At 36.4% G+C, this 15,680-nt stretch overlaps 1 protein-coding gene and 1 pseudogene across 1 annotated transcript; both read right to left on the bottom strand.

The window, feature by feature from the left end:
- Positions 1 to 7,782: 7,782 nt before the first annotated feature.
- On the bottom strand, positions 7,783 to 8,482 carry LOC113286252 (annotated as a pseudogene).
- Positions 8,483 to 8,723: 241 nt separating this feature from the next.
- On the bottom strand, positions 8,724 to 9,361 carry LOC113286254 (UDP-glycosyltransferase 74F2-like). Its single transcript, XM_026534916.1, has one exon. It carries the CDS (start codon positions 9,343 to 9,345, stop codon positions 8,761 to 8,763), a length of 585 nt encoding a protein of 194 aa, XP_026390701.1. The 5' UTR covers positions 9,346 to 9,361; the 3' UTR covers positions 8,724 to 8,760.
- Between the last annotated feature and the right edge of the window lie 6,319 nt (positions 9,362 to 15,680).

Genomic DNA, 15,680 nt, shown 5'->3' with positions numbered 1-15,680 from the left:
CCAGACCATCAGACCAACTGGAATAAATTCAATAAAGTCGACCACTGGAACCCTTGTATATGCCAGTTGTGTTGACCTAGAGTTAGGATTATCAATCACTGGTTCCATTGTATATGCCAGTGTGTTGATATTAGTCAGACTAGTATCTCAGTCCATTAGGATAGGTTCATTTTGCGGAGGCCTTCAGACAGATATGAGAAACACCGTTCACCTAGTAAACATCAAAACCATCTATGTTTTTCTATATCCATCTTCTTGATCTATCCATGTGATTAGTTTTGACTCCGGATATTGATGTCCATAGTGCGACTATCTGAGTAGAGCTCTGTCACTTCATATGAATTATAGTATGCTTGAGTGCAAACTCGTGTACAACAATTGGAATTTCGCATTAGGGTACTTCCTCCTGTAGTCAATAAGTATGCCAACCAAGGAGATTCTTTAGAGCCTTCCAAGGTTCTGTGTAGATAGCTAGGGTCTGGAGTAAAAAGGTTTTGTGGGTATACCTCTAGTAAGCCCTCCGGAGACAACACTCCGCCACTAATGACACCTAGGGTTTAAAGGCTTATTACAAACGCTAAATGAAATCGACGATGCCTGCGACAGTGAGTTAGGATTTTATTTCTATTTTATTTTTGCTCGAGGACTAGCAAATAATAGGTTTTGGGGTATTTGATAGACACATTTTTGTGTCCGATTTGTCTCGATTCTATATGTTGTTAGGGCTCATTTTTGTATTTATTATGGTGTTTTATTTATTTGTAGGTATTTTTGGCCAATAAACATTTTTGGAAAAAATTGGCTCGAAAAAGTGTCGGAAAGCACCCGGAGGACATTTGCTATTCGGACTCTCACTTTGGATAAGGGTAACCTAATTACTAAGGGGCATCCCATTTCCAGACAGTTGCTAATCGCACTCCTACTCTGGATAAGGGGCAACCATCTTCAATATTCAAAAATCAGGTTTTTGGCGGGAAAAAAGTGCAGTTAAAGAGCAGTTTTGGTAATCGTGATTTGAAGGAGTTTGAGGTCGATTAAACCTCTGATTTTCATAGGATAGACTCCTTATGGGTCTAGGAATCTGATATGGATGTTTAAATCTATTAGAATGGGATCAATCGACGGATTTTTCTCACAACAAGAAAATATGGAAAGTCACGTGTGTGACCTGTTTTAGGGAATTTTAGAGAGATTAAAGCGCTGTAAACCTTCCCAAAGATTTGTATCTATATAAGGAAGAGCTTAGAATAAAAAGGAAAGCTCAGAAATGCGTAGAAATCCTAAAATAAGAAATTGTCGTAACTTGGCCGTGAAGAGAAGGAAAGAGATTTTGGAAGATTTAGGAGATATTTAATCGGTATTTTTGATATAAATAGATGTCTTGGGTCATATAGAAGAGGTGTCGAGAGTTTGGAAACTTAAGGAGAGCCGGAGAAGAAGAAATCAGAGCTTTACCAAACTCTGTTTCTGCTGCTGCTGATGTTGAAGAAGAAGAACGCGAAGAACATTGACCCTCGGTAGACAGTCGCAGAAAAGTGTCGTTGTTTAACAGCTGAAGAACATTAAGCTGTTCAGGGAAGTCTTTTTCAAGGGTCTTAAAATCAGCGACAAAGCAACAGTTTTTCTGTAACAGTTCCATTGTAACAGCTGTTTTGCAACACCAATACACTGTTGCAAACAGTCTGTGTTATTACTTTTCACTCTTTTAATCATCTTTTGAGCAACAAACACATATTTTGAGATCATGATTAATATGAGGAGCTAAACCCCATTGCTGAGGCGATAGAGGAAGCTATTTTTCCAACAAAAAATGGTATATTCTATTTTATCTTTTTATTTGCAATAATTATATGATTATTTGCCTTGAACTATTATTGAATATGATTTTTATTTGAGTGATTGTGATCTATTTTGATGGAGTATGCTTAGTTTTAAGACTTTTGATTCTTCATACTTGGTATTTACAATTATTACTTTTGAAAATCTACTTGTTGCAATATTTTGGAATCAAATTACATAAGAAAATTGCACAAATATAAGTATTGATTTAATCACTTTGAATTTGGAAAATAGTGGAATCTTAGCCCCGGTGTTTCTTTTAGTATTTATATCATCTTTGATTGAGTTTGCTATAATTTTTAGTGAGTTTTCTATTTTAGTATTAGAATTTAAGTCTAATTAATATCCTTCACAAGTCTGAGAATCGAACCACTTTTACCAGTATCTACAAATCACATCATCTGTATCCTAACAACTTCTCTTATTCAATGTAGAGAATTTACATAATCTAGTTAAAGATACTTAATTTGTCTTCTAGTGTAGAAAATTTGTCTAACAACAACTTGTGTAAACAGGATAAAATCTACTCATTTGAGAGTATCCTTAGATGTTTGATCTAAAAGATTGATTCTTTTCAAAGAATCTTTGTGACATACTAACACATTAGATGCGAAAATCTTTTCAAATCTGGTCAGAGTTATTTATTTAAGGTTGACTCCTTTGTTTGGAATATGTTAGATATTTCTCGAATATATGAACTCATATTATTTGAGAACCGATGGTAACAAGATGAATCCTCAAACCAGATCTCAAGCAAATCTTCTGAAAGCCTTGAGTGAAATGTCTTCTAATGAAGTTATGCATCTTTATAAAGTCTTCAAGAGATCTGACTGTGAAGATCATAAAAAAAATGATGATATGACTCATCTCCTTGTCCAAAATAGTCTGGATACTAAGATTGATATTATCAATCTTCGACAAGTCCTCCTAAGTACTATCAAGACACATCATAGACATGCAGCATTACTAAGAACTGTTATCCGTAACCGAAAGCTGATTAAACTTGGAATCGGTAATAGGGAGTATGCTCGGAATATTAATCGAAAGGTTAATGCTTTATCCTGTGAACATAATCAAGGTACTGTGAGCAGAATCTGTGATATCAGTCGAGATGTTGTTGATGAAGATCCTGAAAAATTTGAGGAAACTGAAGATGATCTTTAAAATGTTTTAAATAGACAATAGTTTTGATTATTTCAGTAAAGTCTATTATGAATAAAACTATCTTATTATGAATAACGTTATTATTTTATATTTTTGTGATAGTTTTCGGTTACATAGCTTGTGCTTGAATGTTTTATATTATTGCTATGTATGTTTATGGGATGTTGGATTTCGGTTTTCTAACCTTAATATTTGATCTCATAATGTGTGAACCCTTATGGTTTGGGTGACTTTTTGGTTTTGCGGGATTAAGTTCCAGCCCATGTTGGTAGGCTTTATCAAAGAATCATGAGGGGTTCCAATAGAAACAATATGTGAAAAAGTCACAATATGTTGAATCTTTTGGTTTAGCATAAAAGCATATGTGTTTCGGGGTTTTCAACTTTTGCATCGCATTAGTTTAAAACCGGTTTTCAACCTTTCTCTGGTAAAGGTTGGTTGTTGTTGTTCTTTTGTCCTGCGAGAGGATGACAACATTAATGGGATGGAGTTCTAAGTGAACATGCGCTTAATGACATATATTTCTGAGGTGAAGAGGATGCGGAATTCGAGGTAACAATCTTGTTAGTTAATTTTTTTCTTGTTTAAGAAAAGCATGATTTTATATCATATATTAATTGCTTTTGCTTAACAAAATTTCGGTACAATTGATGTTTATTCCATTATTTTTGTATGGATGTTTGAATGTAATTCAATTGTTTCCGGTTAAGAAAAACTATCTTTCGTTATTGTTTGGTATCAATTGTTTAGGCTTACGGAATTTCAGTGCATTTGCAGTGCTATAATGTCTATGTTTGTTTCAATTGCTTCCGGTTAAGATAAATAATTATGCAAGTTGATTTATTTGGTTTGTATGGATTGTTTATGGCTTAACAAAAGTTTTTCGGGATCATTTGTTTTGTCTAAGTGAATTCCGGATAAGAGAAACTAAGCTTTTTCGGATCTTAGTTAGACTTATCAAAAGTGGAGGTTTCGGTTATTCAAGTCTAACCGAATGCCTTAACAAGAATTACTAGTCAACTAACCTAGTATTTGTCTTGTTTAAAAGTGAAAGGTCTAAGATTATTGATGAGAATAATTAGATCCTGATGAGAAAAATAAAGTTAATTCTGATCTTTATTTTGGTCTTATCGAACAAGCAATTGTATTTGTACAATCGGTTTAGCAAAAGAATTAAGGTGCTTAATCAATTTTAAGTTGCTAAACTATTAGGGAAAATTTCTTCGGGCAATTGTTTCCTAAATAACGTATTAAAACCAAATTACTTGTAGTTTCGGTTTTGATATTGGTTATCTAAAATGATATGCAAAATCCTCGTGCTTAACTCTTATAGGTTTGCAATTTCTCTTTGTGAGATTTGTAATATCCTTTCGGATTGTCCTTTATTTTTTGTTTCTTTGTCATTTTGTGACAAAAATGGGGAGAAATATACGGAGTAAACAAGTGATATTGAAATTGATTTGGTATCACTAAGGGAAATGACATTTGTGCTAAAAAAAATTTATCTAATAAAGAGAGTGACGGCATAGACTAAGGGGGAGTCACATATCATATGATATGTAGTTATGAGGAACTACACTGAAATAACAAAGACGTGCGGATTGAAAATCTACTTATATCACCTTTAGGGGGAGTATTATCTTTGTTATTATGATGTCAACAACGGCATTTAAGGATTAAATTTAATGCAGGTTTTGTGCTGTTGAACTTGGAATCAAGTGTATGTGTGTAATGAATTCATGTAATTTGTTTATCCATATGATGTAAGAGTTTTGTCACTAAAACTGACAAAGGAGGATATTGTTAGAGCATAGCTCAGTTGAACCCACCAAGCGTTGGTATGTCAAGTTTGGTTGTCATATTTAGTGAATCAAAACTCATTTAAATAGTCGCTTGATTATATACTAGAGTCAAATTCGTATAGGTTAACTTGAAAGTGTTAGGATATGAGACTTACAAGTATTATGTGAAGACTTGAAGAATGTGAAGAAGTAAGGAGATACGACGACAACATCATCCTTCCTCTTGAGGTTAGTAATATCTGACTTGAACTGTTTCATTCCCTAATGTATCTTTCAAGGCGTGCATATTGAAAACATAACTGCGAAGCTGTGTATGATACTCTAGTTAGACATAGTATTAAGGAATACAATACGAGGTTTATTGCTTAACCATTAAACTTTGTATATAAGACATCGACATAGTCATATGAATGCTATTATGATTATGTATAGGTATGAGTGGAGATTTCATCCTAGGAAACAATGTTTTTACATTCGTTTAAAGGAAGTAAGTTCATAAACTTGTTTTGCGAATCGAAAGGGAAATCTCTAAGCTTATTGGTATTGTTATTCATTGCAAATCTATTTTGAATTACCAATATGTGTGATTAGTATAACTGCTCATAAATTTGTTTATGTATCTTGGTAAAACTATTCGCAAGGCCTCAATTATGTATTGGTATGACTTTTATTAGTGAAACCGATCTTAAGTAATCACTCAAGATGGTACGATCGATGCGTTGTACTTGGTTTAACTTTTTTCTAGCAATTGGGGAACCGATCCTAGTAAGAGTTGCAACAAAATTTACAAGAGGGGAATCGATCCTTGTAAGAGGTGCAACACGTTTTAGTTATTGGGGAACCGATCCTATGAACATGCGCAACAAGTTTGTAGTTTTGGGGGAACCGATCCTATGCACATGTGCAACCGAATACAAGTAGTTACCATAAGTATGTGGGGAACCGATCCTAGTACCTAGTCAACCAAGTTTTGGTAACTAGTCACATGGAGGTAGAACCGAAACTTATTTTGGTAGAACCGATAAACCCTTGATTGGTGATTTGATAGGATAATCAATCACATAGTTCTTGGAAGACAGATGAACCAATTCTAAACTCGTTTGGAAGTGTGGCAAATCGATTCCAAGATTGTAATTATGAAAAAGAATTTACAAAGTAAAGATGTCGACATACTTTGAACATGTGCGGTAACTCTTATCTTTAATTGTTCATAGGTATTCCTTAATAGCTAAAGGAGAATCCCGGATCGAAATAAATTGGGAATCTTTTGATTAAGGTTGCTTAGTTTTTATATGATATTTAATCTCCAACAATTAAATGCATATCTTTAGAAAATAATAATTAGTAATGTGCATTTACTAATTGTAGATGTTCTACTGAGATTTCGGTCAATATTTGAACAGTGCATTTCCAGGAATTATGAAAACCGATTTTGTGTTTATTGCATATCTTTGAGAATATTCGGTTTTGGAAATTCCTTGGTGTCCAAACTTCCTTGTCTATAAATATTGAAGTTTGCATTCCTAGCAAACTAATCCTCAAAGCTATTAAAACTACCTAGTTGTGTTGTTACTGGTGAATCCGCCTATTCGGAGAGAAAAGTACCCTAATTAGGCGAAATCTCTTATGGGCGCTCAGTTTAAAGACTTCTTTGGGATTGAGAAGTCTATTAGAACCGTTAGTGGGAAACTAGATAATTGCAGTTTATTATTAGTTTTCGATTGATTTGATTAAATAACGGTTGTTGAACTTTGATTGCACCTAGTTTGTTTATGCTTGAGAATCTTCTCTTCTGATATAAGATTCACTCAAACTAGATCAAAGTTTCGATGGGGACATTATGCCATAACGGAGCTCCCACTTTGGATATCTTTCTTAAAGCGGGGTTGGTCAATGACAATAAGTGTTTACTTTGCATTTCAGTTGAGGAATCTCAAAGCTATTTGTTTCTTCACTGTCAGGAAACTAGGAAGCTATGGAACTAATTTCTGAACAGTTTTGATGTTATTTGGGTGTTCTAAGAAAATGTGAAGGCAAACTTATGGGAGTGGAAGAACAGAAGAAGTAACTCAATAGTAAAGAAAATCTGGGGGATCCTGCCTTTTGCAATTTGGTGGAATATTTGGAAGGAAAGAAACTGTAGGCTTTACAACAACAAAAAGAGAAACTTGGAGCAGCCCATTGTTTCTGTAAAATTCTATTTGTTTAATTGGTCAAGGCATTACCAAACTCTTTGATGGTTATTCTTTAAGCACTCTGATCTGTAATTGGAATGTTGTTATTGATAGTAGCTAACTGTTCTCCTTGCTTAATTCATTTCTTTGATGAGTGAAGTTTTTTTCAATACAATTTTCCCTTTTCTTGTCAAAAAAAGTAATTTCAAAATTTCGTTCTTTGTGAATGAAAATCTTATTAGTCCCACATCGGGGAGTTTTTTTTCTTATGTTGTATTATTCCATTATATAAAAAAATTTCTCTATTTTTGTAAAATCTAAGGGAAAAGGATTTCTCTATATTTTAGAGAGAACCCAAAAGAAAAATATTTTTTATTGTTTTTCTTATGCGTTTGCGTTTTTTCTTAAGGTGCTTTTCAGAGTTGCTAAGCTCAAGATTGAGTATCTACTGCATATGCTACTAGTAGGTGTGATAGGGTGTTTTATCATGGAGATATCCGTCCAGTGAGGACTAGCCTGGCACTAATGTCTTAAAGACAGTATGTTAGACACGTGACTCACTCTGTTTTACAAAAAGAATTAACGTGTAGTTGTTGCGGAAATCTGAGGGCTCTCGTTTCATTAAATCGATCACTTTTACTACAAATGAGCTAAGTATAATTAACTTTTGTTTATTTGACAATTCATTATTTTTATTATTGCACCCCAAACAGTAAAGTCATCAATCAGATAATAAGTGCTTAGTGAAATAAGCAAAGTTTACATCGTAAAACAAAAAATGAGAATTCAAACAAGACTGCACGCGTCTTAAGAATAAGCTAGTGAGTTGCAAAAGACATCACTTGAGCTACAAATTCCTTAATATTTCTATCAGAACTTCCACCTTCATCCACTGCTTCTTTAGCCAATTCTTTCCATTTACTCGCATTTTCCTTAATCTCCTTCCCTTTCTGTCCTTCCATAATTTCATTTATACACAACTCAATCTCCTTTTTTCAAAAAATCATTTCTTCATCAACTTTCGGGCTCATTCCTACTCCCCACAAATCCTGAATGCATTTTGCATTCGTCGGTTGATCCGTCCGCTGTGGCAATGCAATCATGGGTACACCTAAGCTCAATCCCTCCAATGTGGAGTTGAACCCGCAATGAGTTATAAAACATCCTACTGCAGGGTGAGACAGAACTTCCAACTGGGGGCACCAGCTAATTATCAGTCCTTTCTCCGGCGTTACCTCCTCGATAAAGTTGGATGGTACTTTGGATTCCTCTGCTTCTCTTACTACCCATAGGAAATTGTGTTTGCATTCCGATAGTGCCATTGCAATTTCTTCAATTTGCTGCTGTTTCACAATTGAAATGCTTCCAAATGAAACATAAATCACTGAACTATTCTTCTTCGTGTTTAGCCAATTTATGCAATCAGCTCGTTTGGGCTCAAATATGTGAAACCCGTAAATCTTTATCATCTTCGATCCCTTTCTCTAGGTACATTGACGGAAGAGTTGGACCAATGCCCCTCACTAGCCATAATTTTCCCATCCAATGTAGTACCTACAGTTCATAACCAAAAAACAATGTAGGTGACAAAAATTAAGTTACGCGTGACCTTTCTTCGTCTAATGCCATGTTCCGGACACAAAAAAGAAAAATCGAGCACCCTGTATCGGTGGTGTAAATTTGAAGCGAATGAAATCTCACCTCGGACTCTAACTTGTCAAATGTATTGAAAAGAACACAGTTTGCCTTGTGCACGTTAGCAAATTGGTTCGCAAGATAATCTAACAAAAATGGATGTCGTCCAATGCCAGCAACAAAAGTCGGCAAATCGAAACATTCAACGGTGGCAACCCCGGAACTAAAAAAGCTTCGCCTGCCGGGACTGGTGCTCTCACTAGACCCTTTTGCACACTGGAGTAAATTGCACCAACAATACAAGATTGAGTGAAGAATGCAGCCCCAATGAGGCCTAGCTCTTTCGTTACATCTAAAACCCATGGTATAAACGGATCATACACTACACAACTTACTGGATTACCGGAAGTTTGCAATTTCTCAATGAGTTGGGTTAACGTTTCTGAACCCACAATTATGAACCGTTGGACATAAACACCCAGATCACCAGCTTCCTTGTAACCACCTTCATCAAAACCATCTGATATCGTCTCGATTGCTATCGGGCCGTTGATCTTAGTTTCCGTTGTTTTTGAAACATAGACTGTCACTGCTAAGGTGATTTTGAGACCTTTGGATATTAATCTCTTTGAGAATTGGAGCATGGGATTGACGTGACCTTGACTTGGGTAAGGTACAACTAGTATGTGACCTCCATTTTTGGTACCTGTCTGATCTAGTTCTTTCATCATTTTCTCTTGATCTGAAATTTCTTACTAATCTTTTCTGGTGATTTGATCCAAGCATTCTCGAAGATAAGATATACATAATATTAGAATCCAAAAGTGATGATGGTCAGGGTGACGTTTTTTGCCATTAAAAAACCTTAAGAAATCAAATCTAGGTTGGTGAAGTGAAGTGTATGGCATTATTTTAGGTTGGTGAAGTGTTTGGCATTATTAGCAATGCAAATTTTGGTGTCATTAGACTCATTACACAAGAAATCTCTGGTTTGTTTACTTCGACTATAGGTGGAATCAAATTTGGGACAATCAATCTAGAGCTTTTAAAATATGGCGGGGGCTGTTAAATCGAGATTCAAGATATGCATACAAAAATGTGGTGCTTAAGATATTCGATATGTTCATACATGACAAGTAGTAATTAGGGCAGTTCCTATGGCAATTGCCAAATCCATTTTTTTGTTGAGCTAGGTGGATGGCCAAACTGGCTTTTTCATTATGGTAAAGCATTGAGTGGTTGACCGTTAAGCGCGCAAACTAAATACAGACGCGGGTGTTTGTTCTTCAAACGCTAGCGGTCGTAGTAGAAACGCTCGCGTTTCCAAGAGCAACGCTGGCGTTTGAACCAAGGTCGCCAACGGCTCCTTCTAAACGGTCACCGGAACGACTAGTTTCTACCTGCTAGTTTCTACCTCCATAAATATGACTCGAGTTTAATCTCACAAATTCACAACAATCTTTCATCCGATCAATCTTTTCTTAATTTCAATTTCTTTCAACTTTCAACCATGAATTCTGATTTTGATTCTTCTGAGGAAGATATGGAGTTGGATGAAATGTTGTATGAAGAAGAGGAAGAAATGTGTATGGAGTTTTTGCATCAAATGGATGAAGATGCAAATCAAGATAGAAGAAAGGGAAATTTTATGTTGCAATTACAATCCGGGATCATACCAAAACCTTAGAACCATATGAAGTTGCGACTAGAAGATGGACGTGGCGAAATCGACACTTTTACCACGAAAATATGATGCATGATTATTTTAATCATGATTGTGTCTGTTCCGATGAGGATTTTCAGCGACGATTCTGCATGGGCCGCAACTTGATGCAAAGGATTATTGCCAAGCTTTGTCAGGTACAACCTTTATTTAATTATCAGTATGATGCACGACATGTACGAGGCTTTAGTATCGAACAAAAGGTCATTGCGGCCCTCTGTATACTATGTTACGGGGTACCAGCGGATTCCACGGATGATTACATCCGCCTTTAGGTATCTCAAATTCTTTTGCGAAACAATAGTCGAGCATTTTGGTCCAACCTTTTTAAGAAAGCCTACTCAGGAAGATGTTCAAATAATAACTGCAGAAAAGACCGAGAGGGGTTTTCCAAGAATGCTAGGTAGTCTTGACTGCATGCACTGGACGTGGCATGCGTGTCAGGTTGAATGGGCGAGGCAGAGGGAGGAGGAGAGGCAGATAGATGTTATTTTCAATTTAGTGTCATACTCAATTTAAAGTTGATTGTTTAAACGACTACACTTAAAAATAAAATTGAGACAATGACATTAAAAGTAATTTTAAATAAACGAGTACAATTAAATTAAATTTAACTAAACAAGAATTAAAATCAGTTATTCAAGACTGTATTCATCTTCATTTTCTTCCGAGGCATCATCTTCGTCTTCTTCCACATTCACATACTGGACAGTTTGTTGAGGGAGGCCAGTTTGTTGAGGGAGGCCAGTTTGTCGAGGGAGGCCAGTTTGTCGAGGGACTTGTTTGGGGACTTATTGTTGTTCGGCAGCGGCTTGTTGTTGTTCGGCCGCATCCATTTGCTTAGTCTGTGTAGCAAGTTTTCGTTCATTCATTTTTGCAGTGTCCAAGGAGAGCAACTTACTTAGCTTACAATCCATGTAGTATTGTTCTCGCGAAAGACGACGTTTTCGTTGATTATTTATAGCAATACCAAGGTCCCTGGCTCTATTTGCATCTCGAATTCCTTGTGATCAGCATAGTTGAACTCGCTTGAACCTCCTTATAATGCTCGTTGCGCTGCGTCTCTCACTGCTTTTGCAGCTTTCTGACCACCTCCTCTTTTTCTCTTGACGTTGGTGTTAACGTCTAGATTAGTGTTGTGTTGTTCCTGACTACTTGGAGTTCCATCAGGTGAGGAAGCAGGCCCTCCATTCTGAAAATCCTGCGATATTGGACCATGTGGTGATCTTGCAGGCACTTGATTACCTTCCAGCAAGTATGGATTAAACTTTTTAAGCACCCTCAAAATGGTGAAACAAGTTTCATATTGGAAGCCTAATCTGTGGGATCTTTGCCACTCTTCCCGACATCTTCGTTCCACATCTGGTTCTCCTTCACCGCTTCTTCTGTTGTGCCACATTTAAGTGATTTAAAGATACATATTCACTAACGGCTGCTGAAATTCTGTGAAAACGATGAGACAACCCATCGACATCACTTCTATTGGGGTTACCTGTTTCTTCACCAAATGTTTCTAAAATCCTACCATAAAAAGTTTTTTTTTTCTTGATAAATACCATTAATTTCATCTAATGTATATAATACATAATTTTCTCAAAGTGACTCGTCTTCATCCATCGTATACTTGACACCACGAATTCTTGTGTTTCTTGGTTGTGATTGTTGTGTATTTTGTTGTGATTCTTGTTTTGTTTGTTGTGGTGTTTGTTGTTGTGTTTGTTGTTGTGATCATTGTTGTGAGGATTCCATATTTGTTAGAAATGAAATTTATAGAGATGGGATTTTTTCTGGTAGATTGAGTTGGTATGAATAGTCTTGTTTGAAAAAAAGAAAAATTAGATATGGTATGAAATTGTGTAATTTTGAGGTAGTGATGAAGAAGGTGTGAGTTTTAAGTATGGAAATGAACTGAATTTATAGGGAAAGAAAATAGAGTAACGGCCGTTGGATGGAAGGAATCGTTGGTGCTTTTATGAAAAACGCGGCGCATTTAGGAAGGACGCTGGCTTTTATGAAAAATGGAGTAACAACCGTTGGATGGAAGGAGTCTTTGGCTCAAGCGCCATCATCTGTGGCAATCTCGCCCGGTCTTTCATCAGGCGCGCGCTAGGTGGTCAAACTCAATGGACAAAAAAATAAATTTGTTGGTTTGAACATCCATTTTTCATGTTTGTTGAGTCCATAGTGGGAGCAAAATGAACAAACTTGAAGTTTGTTCATTCCATGGGAATTGCTCTTATACACTCACCAAACAAATCGAGGGATCCAACTGCATTCTGCCCAGCTGCTAAATCATCAAGAAAAGTGCTAAGCAGTGTGGGTCCCTCTCTCTCTACCGGGAGAAATCTCGGGACCCGGGATATGTATCGGTACATTAAGCATTTCCGTACAAGTAGGCCCTCGAGAGAATGGGCCAAATGCCCAGATATCTAAAAATTCAAGTTGTAATGGACGAGTAAAATTTCTTATGGGTCAAATGAACGGGAAATAGTTAATTTGAAATTGGCCATTATACTCTGGTTTCTCTTTCTTTTACACTTCACAAAGAAACCATCGATAATATCCTCACTTTTTTCCGCCATCTCCAAAACCCATCGACACCATAACTACCATCGTCGACATTTTGTGTTCTCCGCCATCTCGATGATCTCTTTCTCCACACCATTATTTATAATCACCAACACCACCACCATCAACTGTAATCACAGCCACCACCCACATCAACAATAACTACAATCACCATCACCGTCACCCATAATAACTACAACCACCATCATTATCATCTAAAAAATCTATAATCAACAACACTATCATCCTCCACCATCAGATTTTAATTCCTTAATTTGGGTAAAGTTTCTCAATTTCATCATCTTCTCAAAAGTTCAGGAAGCTAAATTAGGTTTCAAATCATTCAATCCACGAAATGGGAACACGAAAATATCTATTGGTTCTTGATAATCCTTGAACACGTAAGTCTCCTAAAACTAATTTTTTTTTATATTTTTTTCTGAACGACTTGTATTGACCTGTGTAAAATCTAGTTGAAAACATGATTAAATTTGGTTTGGATTAAACTAGTTTCATATTGGTTTAAGTTTTGCAAAATCCATTTTGTGGGGGCAAAATATCGCACAAGACAATTATACAACTTCTCCCTTAGCAAAACAACCTTAAACACGAAGACATGGTAATCACCAGAAAACAAGGCGAAAAGTGGTTATGCGAGAATGAGAATGAAGAACGAACAAATAGCCACATGAAAAGATAGCACGAACACTGACTTTGTCAGGAGGAGTGCGAAGAACCAAACATCAGTGGGACAGACAGGGACAGTTCTCAAAATCCTAGCACATAAGACAGACTGAAACAGAATCAGTCAAGTAAGATCCTGCACGTGAATTATAGTTCTCTTCTAGATAAATTTTCCTATATAAGGATTCAAAAATGATAGAGAGAGAGAGGGGATAAGTTAAGAGAGATAGGCCAAGAAAGTGATCACTAGAGAAAGAAATCAAGTTCATTAGAACTTAGTTCATACCCTCATATTATCCATTGTTGTGTATAAATCTTGGTTCGAATCCATTATAAGAACGATAAATATTCATAATAGAAGAGTTTTAGAAGATCATATAAGTGCCAAAGTGGTGATAATATCATTAATATTTGACTTGATCATTATGACTTAAGTTTTGTGTTATTATCATTATTTGGGTGTAGTTGTGGGATTTTCCACATTTACATTTTGGTGCTAGAAATAGGGAGGAGTAAAGGATTTATCATCTCCTGGTAATTGACAAGTTTGAAATTATCATCCTTTAAAGTTTCTTTGATTTCTCTATCACTTCATTTTTTGCCACTCATGAAATCTTGATAAAATCCTCACCATATCCATTCGGAAAGTCTTCTTCAAGTACTCTTTATCTCTGAAAAATACTTTGATAACCCAATAAACACCTTATCTGCTACCAAAGATAATCGGATCTCTTCACAAAACTTCGAAATAATGGAAGCTAGGCCAAAAGATGAACACTCGCAACAACACAGAGAAAAGGTGATGACATGAGGAGATGGAAAGAAGTTGCATAAGAAATGTCTGACACGGGAAATACACGACGTTGGACAAAGAAGAGTAGGGCGAACAACAGGGAAGAATCATCACGAGCTGTAAATACAAATGATGAGAAGGAAGGAATACAACCCAAGAACTAGAAGGAAGAAATGACCATCACTAAGCGAGAATATGAGAAGAAGCTCGCGCAGTCCAAAGAAAAGGAAGAAAATTGATTGCAGAACGAGTAGATCTTGCACAGAAGCGTGGGCGGTTAATGATAGAAAACCATAATCTGAAGGGGAAGGTGCGAGAACATGAGTTGGGAATAGAATACGGGGAAGTTACAAAATATCTCGCAGGAAAAGAGATGTTGAAAGAGAGGAGAAAGCAGCACGAATAGATAAACAATTATGGGATGAAGTGCACCAACATCAGAGAAGAAGAAGTAGGAGAAGTTCGCATAAAAAGAAGACATTGTGAAATTATCACCAAAACGAACAATGGGGAAAACAACTAAGCACGAAAACAAAAGCCAAGTACATATAAGAATAAATACATGGCGTCAGCAATGCAAATCTATAATATCAACCACGAAGGACGTCGAAGAATTTCCGACAAAGTACTAATGCGAGTCCATAAGCGCGACTTTAATGGACAAGAAATATATCTTGAAGAGAAGAGCTTACCCCTAGAAAGAATGGAAGAAGCGACCAATAGCGTTCAGCACTGAAGATGCCCCGGGAAATGGAGAGTTACACACAGAAAGTCTGGTTATAACTATGACAATTGAACCAGATTGTAGGGGCATGAAGGGCGCCAAAATAGGAGACACCAACTTGGGCGATCGAAAAAATCTTAGTCGATAGCGAAAGTTCAGTAGATGTACTGTGCTACCACACATTTAAAGCAATGTGATACCATGATTCAAGTCTCGCACCAGTAGAGTATAACATTTTCGGGTTTAATGGTGTGGGGACAAAGCCCAAGGGAAAAATTACGGTGGTCATTCCTGTAAAATCACTAGAAACAACGGTAACATTCATTGTCGTGGATATCGACTCGCCCTAGCATGCAATTATAGGGGGACCATGGATACATGCGGTGAGAAGAATATCATCAACTTTTCATCAATATGTTCGCTTTCCTTGTCCTGATGGGATATGAGAAATCAAGTGAGACATGTCGCAGGCAAGGAAATGTCAAGATATCAGCATATAGCATAATGAAGGGAGAAAACAGGGAAAGAAAGGAAAAAAAAGGCGAATGCGGCGCAAAAAAAAAAAAAAAAAGAG

Source organism: Papaver somniferum, chromosome 6 (assembly GCF_003573695.1).
Source record: "Papaver somniferum cultivar HN1 chromosome 6, ASM357369v1, whole genome shotgun sequence".
In the NCBI taxonomy this organism is placed as follows: Eukaryota; Viridiplantae; Streptophyta; class Magnoliopsida; order Ranunculales; family Papaveraceae; genus Papaver; species Papaver somniferum.
Note: the sequence above shows the minus strand (reverse complement) of the source record. Positions and strands in the feature narration are given on the sequence as shown.

Bases quoted from the DNA above. Each gene is read 5' to 3' on its own strand.
- LOC113286254 (XM_026534916.1), bottom strand. From the start codon at position 9,345: ATGATGAAAGAACTAGATCAGACAGGTACCAAAAATGGAGGTCACATA.